This window comes from Nyctereutes procyonoides, unplaced genomic scaffold, assembly GCF_905146905.1.
Source record: "Nyctereutes procyonoides isolate TBG_1078 unplaced genomic scaffold, NYPRO_anot_genome, whole genome shotgun sequence".
Classification (NCBI taxonomy): Eukaryota; Metazoa; Chordata; class Mammalia; order Carnivora; family Canidae; genus Nyctereutes; species Nyctereutes procyonoides.
In genome coordinates this window covers 9,373,712-9,393,450 of record NW_026575042.1, presented here as the reverse complement: position 1 = coordinate 9,393,450, position 19,739 = coordinate 9,373,712, and the positions used below count along the sequence as shown (strand labels likewise).

The 19,739-nt window shown below is 41.8% G+C and overlaps 1 protein-coding gene across 1 annotated transcript; it reads right to left on the bottom strand.

Moving 5' to 3' along the window:
* Positions 1-12,346: 12,346 nt before the first annotated feature.
* CCR8 (C-C motif chemokine receptor 8) lies at positions 12,347-19,135 on the bottom strand. Its single transcript, XM_055321337.1, has 2 exons — positions 17,760-19,135; positions 12,347-13,544 (listed from the first exon to the last, which is right to left on the bottom strand). The coding sequence occupies exon 2, from the start codon at positions 13,512-13,514 to the stop codon at positions 12,447-12,449; it is 1,068 nt and encodes a 355-aa protein (XP_055177312.1). The 5' UTR covers positions 13,515-13,544; positions 17,760-19,135; the 3' UTR covers positions 12,347-12,446.
* Positions 19,136-19,739: the final 604 nt, after the last annotated feature.

Here is a 19,739-nt window from a genome sequence, read left to right as displayed (position 1 = left end):
ATTTCGCTTCCGGGGCCGGGGCGGGTCTGGCGCTCCCGAGGGCGTTCGCTGCAGTGCCACCTGGCGAAGGTGTCCAGAACGGCAGGGCGCGCGGCTCCCCTGGGCCCGGGCTCGAGACCGGGCCGGGCTGCCAGCTGTGGTGCGAGGGATTTGAACACGTTTGCACTCCGAATCCAGCATAAGTAGTAATCCGTGCCTGTTGACCTACAAATGTGGCTCGTGGACCTGACGACCAGAATTTTAAATTGCATTTAATTGTAGTTGATTTGTATTCAAAATTAAAGCAATGTGGAGTATTTTTCTGTTAAACGACTTTGACATGGGCTGTAAGTTGGCCATACACTGCATTTCTTTTTTCTTTCTTTTTTTTTTTTTTAAGAGAGAAAGAGGGGGCGCGCACAAGTGCGCAAGGGAGACACAGAATCTTTACCCGTTGGCTTTTTCAATGAGGAGCCCCCTCCAAGGGCTCAAACTCACCACTGGAGATCATGGCCTCAGTGGAGAATCAAGAGTCCCAGGCTTATGCAACTGAACCACCCAAGCGCTCCCACACACTGCATTTCTAAGACTTTAAGTAATGTGGTAAAATAGCTTATTAATGATTGTTATTACATGTTGAAATGATATTTTGGATATATTTGGTGAAATATATTATTAAGATTAATTTTATGTATTTTTTTCCTTTTCTGAAAAATATGGCTACTGGAATATTAAAAATTGCACAGATGACTCACACTACGTATCTATTAGACCACACTGGTCTAGACGTTTTAAGATTATGGTCTACCTCTCCTCTGGATTCTAGGAATAACCTGTATGGTCTCCCAACTTCCCATTATTCCAGTCTGGTGGAGCCGTTGAAAAAGTACGCTGCTGGGATCCTGCAACTCCTGTTGAAAAAAGCAGGCACATACCTTCCATGTCCCTGGTTATCTGAAGAATAAAGTCCAAGCTTTTCATAGTGACAGGCTTCCAATACTTTCCAGTATCCATTCTTCACCCAGGAAATCTAGGCCAGGGAAGAAACTGATAAATTTAGGGAGTAAGATGCTGTTTTTATTTTATTTTATTTTATTTTTTAAGATGCTGTTTTTAAAGACTTCATTCCTGTGCTATTAAGTCACAAGGAACAAGCAAGAAAGCAGCTCTTTATCCCCAGAAGGGATGAAGCAAAACATAAACATTAAAAAAAAAATACATAAATCTGTTTATCTTGTTCTAAGCATGAGGCTCATTTTCTTTGTGCAGTGTTGATGGCTAAGCTAAAACTTCTTTTTAGAGAACAGCGACATTTTCCCCCATAGGGCAAGGATTCCTACTTTTGAGAAACAGTGGATTGGTGTATTTCAGAGGCAGCCCTTAGCCACTCTGGGGTTGGGGCAGAGGTGGGACCCACAGTGAAAGCCTGCTATCGCTGGCTACCCCACCACAGGCAAATGCATTGGCTTGGCCCGGGGCTCAGAAGATATGCGCTGGCTTTCAAGGGTGGTAGATGCCTGCCAGGTTTTCTTCCTCTGTATTTGCTTCTGCCATACTCCCAGCCCTGGAACCCAGAGTCCCCCTATCCTCTCCAATCCTTCACCCATGTTCTTGGAGATGTGGAAATGTATGAGATCACATGAAAGAAGCATTACTCATTAGCAGATGAGCGAGGGCTTTGGAACAATACTTACTTAATGGCAGAACTTGGAGCAGTGAGCTAAAAAATAAAAGAAAAATATATGGTGAAAATGATGCTTGTGACTTTAGTTCAAAAAAAGGTTATTAGCATCAGACACAGCTCCCCTGATTTGTCTGCAGTCGATGGAAGGTAATTTTTGTTTCTATGACCTAACTCCCCCCACTTATACTCATTCTGGCCTTTCTTTCATTAAGGTTTCCTGATGCTTTCCCATCCCAGTGACTTTAGTCACTCTCAATCCAGGGAGAAACATATACCTCTGTTTGGATACATGACCCCCCTCTTACAGCTTTATTCACAGAAGCTTTGATATCTGGAGGCGTTGCCACCATCCAAGAAGGAAAAAGCTGTAGTAAGCATGGGAAACCGGAGATGGATGGGAGGCAGAGTCTGAAACCAAACAACTTTGGTTCCTGCCCTCCAAGGCAAAAGTAGATGAGCCTTACAGTGCCTTGCACCTGGGTGAGCCTCTTTACAACTAGTGGCCTCCCTGAGAGGTGAATGGGTATGTTATGATGGGCTCCATCCTGTAACCAATAGAAGCTCCTATCCATTTGAACATCCCCTCCACCCCAAACACAGTCTAAAAGAGCAGTGTTAAGAGTCTCCAAGGGCACACACTGCCCTCAGCAGTGGGGGGAGTCACCCTCTGTGCCTAGCCTCAAGGTTGGGCACAATGAGCAGGAAAAAAATTCTAATGGCTTTACCAGAAGCTTCGGCAGAAAGGATGGTCCTGTCACTGTTTCAGGCTTTCTTTCTTCTGTGCCAGTGACCCTTGACCTTTGCCTCCAGCCTCACCACTGAGCTGGGGATGACCAGATTATGAGAGAGAGCAAGGAGGTAGAGCTGTTCATGGGCTCGTCTCTGAGAAAGTGGTAGAAGACTCTACAGTGTGTGTGAGGTGTTGGGGGTATGTCTCCGCAGAGTAGGGGTCCTGGGATTCTACTCCAAGGGCCAAAATATCAGGGTCAAGCTGTGAAACAAACCCAGGCCATATGGTATTGTGTGTTTAATCATCACATAGAAGCCACAAACCTCTCTAACAGCATTGTGACAAACCATTTCCCTATCTTTTGCAATGATCAAGTTCCTTGCATTTTCCTGCTGTCTTCCCAGTGAGGAAACATATACTACATTTTGGCTAAAACTTCACAAACATAAGCACGTGTTTTCTCCCAGTTCCTGACCAGTTTGAATTGCCCACAGTGGTGAGCAGGACGCATTTGCAGTTCATCGACTATCAAGTAGCTCTACCCACACATGGCAAGCTGTATTCATCTTCAGCTTCAGCAGAAAGGCCCTATCAGTAAACAAGTATTCCTTGTGAGATGCTGAGTTTTATGGGTCAACTTGACTAGGTAATAATCCCTAGTTATTCAATCAGCACCAATCTATGAGTTGCTGGGAAGGTATTTTGTAAATGGGATTAACATCTACAATCAGTACACTGTAAGCAAAGGAGATTGTCTTTAATAATCTGAGCAGGTCTAACCTAACCAGCTGGAAGGCCTTATGAACAAAACTGAGGCTTCCCTAAAGAAGAAGAAATTCTGCCTCAGGACTGCAGCTTGAGTTCTTCCGAAAAGTTTCCAGCCTGATGGCCTGCCCTGTGGATTTTGGACTTGCCAATCCTCACAATTGCATAAACCAATTCCTTGAAATAAATCTATTAATGTACTTATATATACTAGCTATATTGATATATATTAATACAATTTTTTAAATGTGTGCATACACACACACGTATATTTCTCTGGAGAACTCTGACCAATACACCTAGTTCTCCCTTCTTGGAGAACGGGGGCTGTGTCCTCCTCATCCCTGTGTGCCCTTGATAGCCCATGGAGGCAGAACACTAGCGTGCAAAGAAAGTGGTCTTTGGGAAGCAGCGGTGATATCTGCATCCAATCCTGACTTTGTCAACTGCTGCTGTGCATTCACCTCAGTTTCCCCATTTCTCAAATTGGAGCTAAAAGTACCTACCTCCCAGGATTACAGTAAAGATCAAATGAAATAATGTGCATGGAAGTGTTAAGTAAGACATTAACTGTAAGGAATTACTTCAGTTGGGGCCCAAAATTGTTTGTAGACTGACTACAGGCTCATTGATTGGTGTTTTCCCAAATCAGAGGTGGCCAAAAATCCTATGTAGATTATGTTCAGGTTTGAACATATTACCCATCTTCAAACTTGTTACCTTGTCCTTGGATAAAAAAGGAACATCCAAGATTGCCCCAAGAGAAAAACAAAAGTAGAAATTCCTTTGACATCAGAATTGCTGCATGAGCACTTATTGTCCATCGTTACACATAGAATAACCCCACAGGGCTCACTCCTAACTTGGACACAGGCAAGAAAATAAACCTAGAGAGAGAGAGAGAGGAGAGAGAGAGAGAGGTCAGGGCAGGGAGGGGCAGAGAAAGAAGGAGAGACTCTTAAATAGGCTCCATGCCCAGTGTGAGCCCAAGGCGGGGGCTCGATCTCACAACCCTAAGGTCATGATCTGAGCTGAAATCAAGAGTCTGCTGCTTACCTCACTGAGCCACCTAGGCACCCCAAGGAAACAGACCTCTTGAAGGTGATGCTCACGGTTCCTGTAAAGACTGCGTTGGCACTATTGTAAGCCATCATGGAAAACGTGGCATCTATCATGGTGCCCAGCTCACCACCCTGGATAATCCTGCAGGGCCAGATGAGGGGGGAGAAATAGTCACCCAAGATTTCACTTGGCACAGCCAGGTGCTGGTGGGGCAAAATGGCTTCCTTGTCATCCAAGATCAAATTCTCACCTCCCTCGGAGTGGAGCAGAGAAGCAAGAGAAAACATACGCCAGGGGAAGACAAGTAAAGTTGTCTAAAGTAAGCTGCAGCACCTGCTTAGAAGGGGATGAAGCTATTCAAAGTGGCAGAAGAAACCCTTTGCTCCACCACCAGCCTCAACTTCAAATTCTGCTGAATCTGTATACCCTTCTGGGTTAGCGTCTGGTGGAAACAGAATTGCACAGCGAAAGAGACCCGACTCTGAATCCCATGTTTCCAGTCACATGACCTCAGTCACATAACCACTCAGGGCATCTTTGTCTTCATTTATAAGACAGGAAAAAGGAATACCTCCTTCTAAGAATTTTTGTGAGCAATTAACATAACTAAAGCTCCTTGCATAGGGTCTGGCATCTACTCGAACTGAAGATGCATAGTTTTCTCTCTGATCATGTTTAACCTCCACTGTGTGTTCTACTGCCATTTAGGAGATTGAGGACCAGTGAAGAGATCCCTAAACAGGGAGTGGGCCCCATCTGGGGTGGATCGCTGAGGGGCCGGTGGAGCTACTCTTCTCCAGGGAGCCAACAGAATGAGGTTTATGCTCCTCTGTTTTGCAGTAACTGAGAACCTGCTCATGGCAGCCACAGACTCATCAGCCAGCCTAGGGCCCTCTCCCTGCTTTTTGGCCAAGAAAAAGCCCATTTGAGCTGCTGGCTTGGCTGGCCCTCCAGCCTCACCCAGATGGCCCCTCCAGGAGGTGCCCAGGCTAGAACAAGCAGACATACTTCTTCTCTGGGTCACTGTGGAAGATGACATATTCAAAGCCAAGTCTCTCCATCTATGTGATCTGGAGGAGGCGGGTGTCTTCTATCATTTGAACTAGAGAAAAGAGTCAGGTCGGGTTGGGGAACTCAGGCTGGAAACTGACTGTTCAGGCTGTGCAGATCTCCAAGGCAGAAAGCCCCTGACCCTGAGGGAGGTCCTCGGGAAACCCCGCTGCCCTAGCTTCCCACCTAGTGCCACACTCCTCTGAGAGGAGAAGAGGTTAGTAGCGAGGAATGGACTGCCCATGAATTCGGGATGCCACAGTTTCTATCAACTGAATAACAAATATTAATCTGAAACGCACTGATTTTGGCAGGTGAAAATCCTGTCTATAAAATAAGCAAATATGTCCCCTCCTCTAATTACCAAGGTCTGAAATTTAGGTGAGATTTTCCTGGGCAGTATTATCTCCAAGGGACATGGGGAGGGCTTAGAGGACTTAGAGTCCAAGGGTGAAGCCTTCAATACATAAAATCCAAACACTTGTCAAACACCTGCACTTTTGCAGAGAATCTCAAAGCAGAAATTCTCATGACAGGTTAGGTATATGAAACCAGAAGTCTTCCAACTGACTCCTCCTGTCCCTTCAATGCCACTTCCAAGCCTTTGCCCTTCCTTTCCACTGGTGCTCCTTCACCCATTCGGAATTGCAGCTCAAAGTGGCCACGAGAGGGAGCACGAGCCCTGTCCCCAACAGGTTATGGCCCCTGGCCTCTGGGACAGAACCTGACGATGAGGTGTCATTCTCATTTTACAGACTAGGAAACTGATGCTCAGAGCAATTAGAGGACAAGCAGCTGGAAGTACAGTATACTAATGGGAAGAAGTTATGGAAACTGAATTCAAATACTGCTCTACTATCTACTTGCTGGCAAAAGAGCCCCCAGCAGGTGGGCAGTGAGGATTGGAGACCATTACTAGGCTTTTTCCCCCCTGAAGAGCCCATCTCTCTATAAATGAGAATCTATATTTCTTTCCATCTGTATAGATGAGAAAGGGTGTATACAGGAAACTGTGAGTAAGCCAATAAATAAGCCAGAAAAAAAGTAGAAACTGATTGGTACCAGTAAACGCGAATAATAACCAGGTAGAAGGTATAAGAAAATGTTGCCATATGATGGATTATCCAAAATCCTTGGGAGGAGGGCATACAAGTAAGAAGGCATAGTAAACCAAATGGCCAACCAAGGTGAAGCATCTCAGGACCAAAGCCTGGATGACACGGGGGAGCAGAACAGGGAAATGCCAGGGAAGACTGTCTTTGAATTGTGTGCCACCAGGGTCATTGAGGCTTAACCAGACTGCAAGTCCCCATATGCAAGTAAGGATCCTTTCAACATGCAAATTTGACCATTTCATTCTCCTACCTATAACTCTTCTGGATAAAGCCTGAATTCTTTAACATGGCAGGCCAGACCCCAGCCTTTCTCTCCGACCTGCTCCCTGGCCTCCCTTCCCTACCACTAAACATTTCTGCTTCTGCAGTTCTGGGAACCTGACATGGTCCATTTCACCTCTGGACCTTGGTACTTGCTCTTCCTGGTGAAAACTGACCTGTGTATTATATACATGTGTGAATTAATGAGTCAAATCAGAATAGTATCAGGCAAAGTCTAGACTGCACCTCTTTTGGATTTCTTAGGTTTTCAGCAGCCACTTCCAGTCCAGTGTAAGGATTATTCTCCATCCCATTGCTGAGTGGAGGCCCATCATGGTGGAGCTTTATTATAAATTCATAGAGAAGACTGCGGATGGGTGATGGATATGACTTTCAGGTTGTAGGTGCTCTGTGCAGTTTCTTAAAGAGGTAGACCTTGCTAAGATTGCTAAAGCTATCCCTGGTAAATTTGAACACCTATATCAGGAGCACTTAACTTGGGCTGGATGGGGACTCTGAATAATTCAAAACTGTTGTCAAAACTTCACTTATGTGTGGGTATTTTTCTCAAGGTGCTCTGTGCCCCAAAACATCTCCCACCCCTCTGGTGTAACTTGCATTAGCCTGAGATTTAGGTACAAGTCTGAACATGGTGATCCTAGACTCACATGATGTTAGGCCAGAAAAGGAACTTGGTGACCACCTAGTTCAACTTGCTCATTTTCAAAGTGAGAAAGCAGGCCTTGAGGGGAGACACAGGGAGGTTTGGACAGAGCCCGCACTAGAATCAGAAATTCCTGTCTCGGGATCCCTGGGTGGCGCAGCGGTTTGGCGCCTGCCTTTGGCCCAGGGCGCGATCCTGGAGACCCGAGATCGAATCCCACATTGGGCTCCTGGTGCATGGAGCCTGCTTCTCCCTCTGCCTGTGTCTCTGCCTCTCTCTCTGTGACTATCATAAATAAATAAATAAAATTTAAAAAAAAAGAAATTCCTGTCTCTGGGTCCCATACTGTCTCTATCCCATGCACAATCACTCCTAGAATCTCCTTATTCCCACCCAGTGACTCCTGTAGATTAGACAGGTACAGTACAGTGAGGAATTGGGAGGGACAGTGCCTTTACCTGGCACACCCAGCTGGGGTTACCAGGGTGATCAACAATGACCAGGAAGAGAGCAGATAACCTCAGTGTCTGGGAATGAGGACACATGGTCCTACCTACCTACCTCACCTAAGTTCGTAACCCTGTCTTGTTTCAGGGGCCCATTCCTTTATTCATTCAACAACAATTATATAAGCACATATCGCACTTACTGGCATCAATGTAAGAAATTACTCCAAGAAAAGAGGATCTACTAAGCACTGAGGTGACAGTATAATGAAAGTTCCACAAAAACACAGATTATCAGGAAATTGCTATAAGGCTATGTTTCAGAATTTCAGTGTCTGGACATTCAGAATGAGGAGTTTCTCTTTTGTCATTAGTGACCTGACCTAATAATGGAGCTCGGGGAATATTCAGAATAAAGTAAATTTGTGTCTGAAGCAGGGGAAAGAAGCAACCTTCTCATGTTTTTCAGAAGTTACATTTTTTGCAGGAGTAGTATGTGAATATCCTAAGCACATTTTGAACATTTCAAGGAAGCCATTTGGATGCTATCCTAAAATGAGTAGGCTGCCCTCCAGGCATTTATTTACAATACGGTCAATATAATGTGTGTCAGTTTTGGAGAATGTATCATCTATTATTGAAATTATGTTGTTAACTTGGAAAAGAAAAGAAATAATTGTTCTGAAATCAGAAATCAACCTTTTGTGTACTATATAATGGGATCCAAGAGAATATTCCATCTAAAGGATTTTTAGATTTTATATGTATTATGTATCTTCGTAGTAATAATACCTTGTCTGTGCAAAAAGAAAAAAAGTCCCACCTAAATTTACAGGAGAGAAAGGAAGTATAAGAGCATAGTTTGGTTTGAAGAAGAAGAATATAGAGAAACACAACACACACACTCTAATCAAAAGAAAACTGGTGTGGTTATATAAATGCTGAACATTGCAAACTTTCAGACAAGGAGTATTGTTGGAGGAAAAGAAATATTTAATAATTATAAAAGAAAAAAATGATAAAAGAGTTGGGGTACCTGGCTGGCTCAATCAGAAAAATATGAGAATCTTGAGATCAGGAGTTTGAGCTCCATATTGGGCATAGAGATTACAAACAAACAAATAAATAAACTTTAATAATGATAAAAGAGTTCATTCTTTTTTTTCATTCTTTTTTTTAAAAAAAGATTTTATATATTTATTCATGTGAGAAACACAGAGAGAGGCAGAGACACAGATAGAGGGAGAAGCAGGCTCCCTGAGAGGAACCTGATGTGGGACTTGATCTCAGGACGCTGGGATCACGACCTGAGCCACAGGCTGATGCTCAACCCCTGAGTCACACAGATGCCCCCAAAGAGTCAATTCAATAAAAAGGTATACAAATCTTATATTTGCATGCACCTAATAACAGAGTGTCAAGATATATACAGCAAAATTTAAAGAGATTAAAATGAAAATAGACAAACTCACCATCACAGATTTTATTTTATTTTTAATTTTTTTATTTTTAAAAAGATTTTATTTATTTATTTGACAGAGAGAGAGAGAGAGAGAGTGCACAAGCAGGGGGGACAGAGGACAGAGGGAGAGAGAAGCAGACTCCCCATTGAGCAGAGAGCCCAATGTGGGACCTGATCCCAGGACCCCGGGATCATATCCAAGCCAAAGGCAGACACTTAATCCACTGAGCCACCGAGGCGCCTAAACACAGATTTTAATACACTTTTGCAGTGATTCATAGAATAAGCAAACAGCAAAAATCAGCAAGAATAAAGACTTCAGCAGGGCACCTGAGTGGCTCAGTGATTGAGCATCTGCTTTCGGCTCAGGTTGTGATCCCAGGGTCCTGGAATCAAGTCCCACATTAGGCTCCCAGTGGAGAGCCTGCTTCTCCCTCTGCCGGTGTCTTTGACTCTCTCTCTGTGGGTCTCCTGAATAAATGAATACATAAATCTTAAAAAAGAAGAAGAAGAAGAAGAAGAAGAAGAAGAAGAAGAAGAAGAAGAAGAAGAAGAAGAAGGAAAGAATAGAGACTTGAGCAATCTGATTAACCAGCTCCAGCCAGCAACCACTCAATACACCCATTCTTTTCACATGTACGGGGAACATTTACCATAATAAACCCTGTTCTGGGTCATAAAACAATTCTCAGTAAATTTCAAAAAGCCAAATGCACACATATATATTCTCTGAGGGCGGTGAAGTTGAACTAGAAACTAAGGCATAAAGAAATCCCCAAATATTTGGAAATTTTAAATTCATTTCTGAACAACTCATGATAAAAAGAAGACTTCACAATGGAAAACAGAAAATAATTTAAATTGCAAATCAATGAAAATCTATCACACGTAAATATGTGGGATGCCACGTAAGCCTGGCTGAGAGGAAATTTTGTAGCTCTAAAGTACATCTTTCAAAAACAAAGGTTGATAATCAGTGATTTAAGGTTCCTTTTCAAGAAGCTAGAATAAAATAGAAATTAAACCTAAGGAAAGCAGGTGAAAAAAAAATAAGAGCAGAGACGCCTGGATGGCTCAGTCGGTTAAGCCTCCGACCCTTGGTTTTCGCTCAGGTCCTGATCTCAGGGTCAGAAGATGGACCCCCTCATGGAGCTCTGGGTAGAGCCCCACGTGGTGATGGGCTCCCACTTAGCTGGGAATCTGCTTGAGTTCTTTCTCCTCCTATCTCCGCACTCCCCCACTCACACTAACTCTCTCTCTGAAATAAATTTAAAAAAAAATTTTAAGATTGTATTTATTTATTCATGAGAAACACACAGAGAAAGGCAGAGACACAGACAGAGGGAGAAGCAGGCTCCCTGAGAGGAGCCTGATGTGGGACTTGATCTCAGGACCCGGGGATCACGACCGGAGCCACAGGCTGATGCTCAACCACTGAGCCACACAGGTGCCCCCTAAGTTTAAAAATCTTAAACAAAAAGCTAAAGAGCAGAAATCAGTGTAAAGACAAAAACAGAAAATCAACAAAGCCAAAAGCTGGTTCTTTGAAAAGATTAATAAAATTGATAAACCTCCTAAGACGGATCAGGAACAAAAAAGAGACAAAATACAAATCACCAATTTTAGGAATGAAATAGGGCATCACTTCATAGTCTCATAAAAATACTATAAGAAGACATTAGGAACAACTTTATGCTAATTTGACATCTTAAACTGGGAAATTTCCTTAAAAATCACAGCGTTCCCAAACTGAGACAAGCAGTTGTCTGAATAATCTTTATGTGCCAAAGAAACTGAAGGCATAATTTTAAATCGTCCTGAAGAGAAATCCCAGATGGCTTCACTAATTGATTTCACCAAACCTTTAAGGGGGGACGTAACACCCAATATTGTGCACAAACTATTTCAGAGACTAGCAGCAAAAGGAATACTTTGCAACACATTTTTGGAGGCCACATCCGACCAGGACTTTTTAAAAATAAAAATATATTAATTTATTATATTTATATATGGTATTTATATAATATATAACATTATATATTTTGTATATTTGTATAAAATATAATATATAATAATATACATTGAGGCACCTGGGTGGCTCAGTGGTTGAGCGTCTGCCTGTGGTTCAGGTCATGATCCCCGGGTCCCGGAATCGAGTCTCTTATCAGGCTTCCTGCAGGGAGCCTGCTTCTGCCTCTGCCTATGTTTCTACCTGTCTCTCTGTGTCTGTCATGAATAAATAAAAAAAATCTTTAAATATATATAATATTATGATATTTATTAAAATTATTAATTTAATATACATTAACATATAGTGTTATGTTAGTTTCAGGTATACAATATTCAACAATTCTGTACATGTCTCAGTGCTCATATACAGTAAGTGTAGGCACCCCCACCTGTCACCAAACAACGTTACTGACTGTATTTCCTATGCTGTACTTTTCATCTTGGGGACTGGTTTATCTTAACACTGGAGGTTTGTACCTCTTAATCCTCTTTATCTATTTCACCCATCCCAGCCCCCTCCACCTGCCCTCTGGGCAACCACCAGTTCAGTCTCTGTATTTAAGAATCTGTTTTTTTGTGTATCTCTTTTTTTCTCTTTTCATTTGTTCTGTTTCTTAAATTTCACATATGAGTGAAATCGCATTGTGTTTGGTTTTCTATCTCTGACTCATTTCTTAGCATAATACATCTAGGTCCATTCATGCTGTTGCACATCTGACCAGGACATTTAAAAAGGAAAATTATAGGGCAATGTTTCTCATGAACACAGACACGAAAACCCTGAGAATCCAATTATTTATTAAAATGATTGTGACCAAGAGGTCATCTTTTCCAGGGAAAATACAGGTTGACTTAAAATAAGAAAATCACACAATGTAGTTCACTGAATTAACAGAATAACAGAGAATAACTATATGATCACCTTAATATATATGAAAAAGCATAAAATTGATAAATTTTAAATTGATATATGATAAAGACACTACAAAAACTAAGAAAAAAATTCCAAAGCTCCTATTATAATAGTGAGATATTCCAGAGAATGGTAACAAAATTTTCAAAACCTGAGAAAATTAATTTGCAATAGGAGTTCATTAACTATCATGAAATATGCCATCTGTCTGTAACCACATTTCTAAAAGTATCCCTTCATGTAGCCTCAGACTCCAGTGTAAATCATTTGTCCCCCTAAATGAAGAGCTGCTTCCAGGCACCCACTCACAAAATGTAGTCTGTGGTGGAGAAACGGGAGGGGTGTTGACAGGAGGAGTGGGACCTCTCCAAGCCTTCCTTTGGGATCTGTCCTCCTATGTAGAAGAGGATGTGATTGCAACTCTTCCGAAATATTTCTGAGAGGTGTTTCTTGAACTTCTCACCCATGAAAGCATAGATCACAGGGTTCACACAGCAGTGAGTGAAGGAAATGGTTTCTGTGACATGGGTGGCATAAATCAGCCGCTGGCTCAGGACACATCCATCCAAGATGTTCATGTTGAACAGGGAAGTGAGGAAGAGGACTACATTGAATGGGACCCAGAAGAGTAAAGATGCAATCACCACAATGAGTACTAACTTGATGGCCTTGGTTTTGTTGTGGTTTTGGCAACTCTTCAGCTGGTGCAGGATGCTAATGTAGCAGAACATAAGGATGGTGAATGGGATCAACAGACCTAAGATATTCATTTCAAAGTGAATGAAGATCTTCCACTTCAGAGTCTGTTGATTGTAAGATGAATAGCACTGTAGAATGCCATCTTCAGAGGCCACCTGGTACAATACTAGTAATGGGCTGGTAGCCATGATGGCAATCAGCCACACAGCCAGACTCAGGGCTGTCCCCATTCTGGCTGTCCTCACTTTCATGGCATAGACAGCATGGACGATTGCCAGGTACCTGTCCACACTCATGAGGGTGATAAAGAACATGCTGCTGAAGAAGCCAATATAATAAAAACCAGAGACCACCTTGCACATTACAGTCCCAAACACCCACTGGTCTAGCTGATAGTGGGTCTGGAAGGGGAAGGAGAAGACAAAAAGCAGGTCAGACAAGGCCAGGTTCAAGAGGTATATGTCAGTGATGCTCCGCAGCTTCTTGCAGGCAACAAGGACCAGGATGACCAGGCTGTTTCCCAGAAGACCGAATACAAATAAGACACAGTAAAAGACGGCAAGAAGCAACTTGCTGTCTCTTTGGATAAGTTCCCCATCACAGGGGCTTGAGATGATATCAGGATAGTAGTAGTCTGTTATCTTTGTCACATTGGGCTCCAGTGTATAATCCATCAAGGAAGGAGGATGAGGTCAGAAAAGCACCTAAAAGAGATTCATTCCTTAAAAATATTTTTTATTTATAAATATAGACTGAAGTTTAGCCATCCCACCCCATTCATGTTGAAGTCCTAAAGCCCTATTATGAACTGAAATTTGTGTTCTCCCAAAATTCATATGTTAAAGCCCTACCCTACTTTGTGATGGCATTAAGCAGTGGGTTCTTTGGGAAGTGATTTGGTTAAATGAGGTCATGAGGGGTGTGCCCTGATAAAAATCACATGAGAGCTTGCTTCTTCTCTCCACTCTCAGCCACATGAGGATACAAGGAGAAGATGGCTGTCAGTAACCTAGAAGAAGGCTCTCACCAGAGCCCTCCAGCACTCTGATTTTGGACTTCCCAGCCTCTAGAATGGTGAGAATTACATTTCTGTTGTTTATAAACCATCCAGTCTGTACTATTCTGTTACAGCAGCCCAAACTGACCAAGACACCACCTATGTCACTGTATTTGGAGATGAGACAGTAAGGAGGTAATTATAGTTAAATGATATTATAAGGATGGGGCCCTAATCCACAGTCCTGGTGTCCTTATAAGAAGAAGGGGAAACCGACCACGAAATCTCTCTCTCTCTCTCTCTCTCTCTCTCTCTCTCTCTCCACGCACAGGGAAGAGACCCTGCGAGGACACAGCAAGAAGATGGATGGTTCCAAGCCAGAAAGAGAGGTCTCACCAGAAACCAGTCCTGTTGGCACACTGGTTTTGGACCTGTAGCCTCCAGGACGATGTTAAAATTAATTTCTGTTGTTTAAGCCCACAGTCTGGGGCATTTCGTTACGGCAGCCTGAGCTGGTACAGATTATGACACTGAGAGGTGGGTGCTGCTATAACAAAATACCTAAGTGGCATGGAAGTGGCTAGTGAGTGGAGTGGAAGCATCCTGAGGCGCATGCTAGAGAAAGCCAAGGCTGCCTCGAGGAGACTGTTGGCGGAAATATGGATGATAAAAGTGATTATGCTAAGGGTGCAAGAAGAAGTGAGGAGGCTGAAGAGAGAGTTTCCATCACCTCAGAGAATACAGGTATCATTGTGAACAGAAAAGGGGTGGAAATATGAATGTTAAAGATGAGGTCTCAGACAGAAATGAGGAACACCTTATTGGAAGTGGAGGAATTGGATTCTGGCTGTACGTGGCTGAGAACTTGCTGAGTTGCGTTCTAGGGTTTTGTGGAAGATTGGATATCTGGCTGGGTTATTTCTAAGCCAAGTGTTAAGGGGCAGCCTGGCTTCTCTGTGCAGCTTATTGTCAAACGCAAGACAGAGGTAAGTTGAGGGAGTCATCATACAAAGATGAATCAGAACTCGAAGACCTGGAAGCCTGTCCATACCACAAAAATTAGGCTATTTCTGGAAAGGACACCAAAGGTGTGGTGGAACAGCCACTCCACAAGGAGGCCACCCATGGAATTAATCAGCCATTTCAACAGCAGCTAGGGCCTCTAGGGAGCTTCCTACAGCCTTTGACACCGATCTTTGTTTATAGTGATTACCCAGTAACTGTTGGTCAAGTGGGTGAAAAAAATCCATTTGCTTATGTTAGTACGTTTTGTTTTAGTTCTGTTTCCTTGCCTCAACAAGGTTGTAGATTTTAGAAGAAGTACTTTGTTTCCCACAGTCCCAGACCTTTCCACTCCAGCAGAGACAGGACAAAATTTCCAAATTTCCGGGAAACCTAAAGTTTCTCTAAACAATAGTCTATTAACATGTTTTGAAAATTTACAATTGCCCCAGCTGACCAATACAGGGGGGATTGGGTGGCATAAGAAAAGCCAAAATTTATGAAGAAAATCTAAATACCCGTAGTTCCATCACCCAGAATTAGCAATTGCTAGCATATTGTCAGATTTGCTTTTGTTTTTCTTTTTTAGTTTCCTTCCCTCTCCTTCCTTCCTTCCTGCTTTCCTAATGCAATACAGATGAAGCTAAAGTTCTCTTTAACTACACAACTTCTCCCCATGCCCCAGGAGCAACTACTAAAACCAGTCTGGCATGATCCATTCCAAACAGTTTCCCCTGTATTTTACATACATTTTTTTTTAAGATTTTATTTATTTATTCATGAGAGACACAGAGACAGAGAGAGGCAGAAACACAGGCAGGGGGAGAAGCAGGCTCTATGCAGGGAGTCTGACGTGGGACTCGATCCTGAGTCTCCAAGATCACACCCTAGGACGAAGGCAGCGCTAAACCGCTGAGCCACCCAGGCTGCCCTACATACATTTTTTTTTTTTTTTAAGATTTTTGTTGTTGTTGTTGGTATGATTTGGATCATTTTATTTATTTATTTTTTTTGAGAGAGAGAGAGCAAGAGAGCATGAGCAGGGGGAAGGGGCAAAAGGAGAGGGAGAAGCAGGCTCCTCTCTGAGCAGGGAGCCTGATCCAGGGCTCGATCCCAGGACCCCGAGATCATGAGTCCAAAGCAGATGGTTAACTGACTGAGCCACCCAGGCAACCCTACTTTTATATACTTAAATGTATCCATCAATAGTATATAATATATAATATTGTTTTGTGCTCACTTTTTACTTACACAAATGGTGTCATGTCTCTGGTTTTGTATCTTTACTTCTCCTTGCACTGTTGTTTTAGAAATATAGCCACACTATTCTAAAGAGTTCAGTCAATTTTTTTCACTGCTCTTCTAAGCACCATAAATAACTATTTTAAAAGTACAATAGAAAAAAAATGATCCAAATCATACTAACAACAAAAATTACTAAGATTTCTAAGAATAAACATGATAAAAACTGCAGTTAAATCATAGAAAATATTATAAAACTTTGTTGAAGGCCATCAAAGAGGACATAATTAAAAAGGAAACATAAGCTATATTTGTGTGAGGGAAAATGCAACAATTATAACATGATAATTCTCAGATTGATATATACACTCAAGATGCCTTCAATTTGGACATTGTTTTTCCAACGTGTTTGGCCGCCAAACATTCAGACATCTGTCCACCAGGCCACCTTTCTTTCTATAACTGGAAACGCCAAGCAAGTTAGCCATTTTTAAAGATACTAATTTCAAAAAAATAAAAATAAAAATAAAAAAATACAGGTACTAATTTATTAATTTCATTGAAGTATGTACCCAAAGTGAATTTAAAAACATAATTTCTGAAGTATGGAGGTAGGTCTTTTTTTTTTTTTTTTGTGGCTAGTTATCTCTCAAACGATTAGTCTCTCCTCCTACATCTTCCTTCCTACTAGTCTTACAATTATTTAAAGAAAAATAATTTTTGGTTTGCCTTCCTTCTGTTCTGCTCTACTAATATCCTAGAATAAAGGGAGGTCCATAACTCATTCCTTCCTCAAATCCTTCCTGCTAACCCTCTAACCATACTTGCCCCTGTTTTCTCACCTGTAAAATCCACGTGAAGTGTTAAAAAGTCTATCATTTATTACAGTGGACCAAGCATTTTAAAGATTTTATTTATTTATTTGACAGAGAGAGAAAACTCAAGCAAGGGGAGGTGCAGGCAGAGGCTGAGCAGGAAGCCCAATGCGGGGCTTGATCCCAGAACCCAAAGGCAGATGCTTAACCAACTGAGCCACTCTGGTGCCTGGACCAAGCATTTTAGATGCATTCCTTCATTCATTTCTCTTGGATCCCTGGGAAGCAGGCATTCATATCTCCTTTCTGTTTCTGGAGTTAGAGCTGTATCTGAATCTCAGAAAGTGTCAGTCCATTGGCTAAAGCTAAAGAGGGAAGCACAGGGCCAGGACTCAAAACTCATGCATTCTGAACCCTTTTCCTTTTCTATATTTTGCTATGTTGTTGGCCGAGTAAAAACACTCCAATCCACTAGACTTCCAAGTTGTAGACTATTTTGTAGCTCGGTAGTGGTTTGTCTGACAGAAGCCTTTGTAACCAACACAAGGACAGACTCTTCTCAGATGCCTGGTGATAAGAAGTATTTTCTTATCACCCTTCCCACTCTTGTGGGAGCTTTGACCCTTCCCAGCATCCTGCAGAGAAAATGGCATGGCTTGTTTCCCTCACACAGAGCCATGGGCAGCCACTAAGACATCTGCAGGTTTGTGGACTCAACACATGCAAAGATTAAAGAAAAATGTTTACCTCTTCTGCTGGACTTCTGAAATATTTGCCTTCCCTTTGCTTTTTTTCCCCAAGGACATAAAACTGTCCCTGCCTACTTCTATCTTTCTCCCCCAAGGATGCTTATTAATACATACCTTAATTAGAGCCTTTGTTCTGGAGATTTCAGTGTTGCTGATTCCTTCTTTTCAGAACCTGCCCTCTGTGTGTGCAGCTCAGTGAGCAAGAGCTTGCCTGGAGGGAGGTGTCTTATCTACTTGTGGTGAGTGGTAGGATAGGGGTGGACCTGCCATCCTACAGTATTTAAAAAGTTAAAAACAATTGATCTCACCTAAGAACACATACAGATGACAAATGAGCATGTGAAAATATGCCCAACACATTATGTTTAGGGAATTGTAAATTAAAACAACACTACGTAATTATTAGAATGGCTAAAATCCAAAACACTGACAACCCCAAATGCTGGAGAGCATGTAAGGCAAGAGGAACTCTCATTTACTGATGGTGGGAATGCAAAATTATACCAGTAATTTGGAAGAGGTTGGAAAATTTTTTTGAAAGAAGATTGGCAATTTTTTATAAAGCTAGAATAGGCTTACCATATAATCCAGTAATCATGCTCCTGAGTATTTACCCAAATGAGTTGAAAACACATCCACACAAAAACCTGAGCATGAATATTTACAGCAGCTTTATTCATAATTGCCCCAAATTGGAAGGAACTAGGATGTCCTTCAGTTGAGGAATGGATAATCAAGCTGTAGTAATGTACACAATGGAATATTATTCAGTGATTTTAAAAAAAGAGCTATTGAGCTACACATGCACACACACACACACAAAGACACTTTATGCGCGTATTGTTAAGTGAAAGAAGCCCATCTGAAGCAGCTACATTCCAACTATATGACATTCTGAAAAAGGCAAAACTATAGAGACAGTTAAAAAGATGAGTGGTTTCCAAGGATTCAGGGGGAGGCGGTTGAAAAGGTGGAGCCCAGGACATTTTTACAGTGGTGAAACTATTTTGTCTGAAACTGTAGTGGTGGATACACATCATTATGCATTTGTCAAAAGCCAGAGAATGTATAATGCAGAATGAACCCTAATATAAACGATGAGCTTCAGTTAATAGTAATCTATTGATTTTGACTCCTCAGTTGTAACAAATGTACCACTCTAATACAAGATGTTAATAACAGGAGAAACTGTGCAGGAAGGGGAGGTGTGTTATGGACTGAATTGTGTTCCCCACCCCAAATTCAGAGGCTGAAGCCCTAACCCCCAGTGTGATGGTATTTGCCTTTAGAGATGTAATTAAAGTCAAATCGGTCAAGACCAAGTGAGGGCACAGCAAGAAGGTGGCCATCTACAAGCTAGGAAAAGGCTGTCACCAGGAACCCAATTTGTCAGCATCTTGATCTTCGATTTCTAGCTTCCAGAACTATGAGAAAATACATTTTTATCATCTAAGCCACTCAACTTGTGGTATTTTGCTATGGTGACCTAAACAGACTAATACAGAGCGTATACAGAGACTTTCTGTATTTTCTACCTAAACTGTATGCATACCTAAAACCTCCCTAAGAAATAGTCTATTAAATTTTTCTAACTGAAAACCATATTAAAATAATATGATAATTTTATCATTATCTTGAAGTTGTATTATTTCTGCCTGTATAATTTCTTCATGACATGTAGCATGCCCAAGGGTGGTGACTATGTATGTATATGCATATATATTTGAATTATAGTGGTAGCAGTGATCATTTCTGTGAGTCATTTCATTACTTACATGCTGTACATTGAAAATATCATCATCATTAAATGTTCCCCCTTTTCATTCTATGCTAAGCAGAGTAATAAAGTAATGGCCATTTTGTTGCTTATGTCTATCAACATCCTTTCTTTAAATGAATCTTTAGATAAAGGGAAATCCATCTAGCTCCCATTCCATTCATTACTGTGGGACTGCCAATCACATTGACACATGCACACATACTATTAAAAGGAGGGAAGTTCCTTGATTCAGTTCTGGTCAAGGAGAATGTTTCATTTTCCCATCCACGGTCATAATTGATTTAGAGAATCTCACATCTTGAGGCCCCATGTAG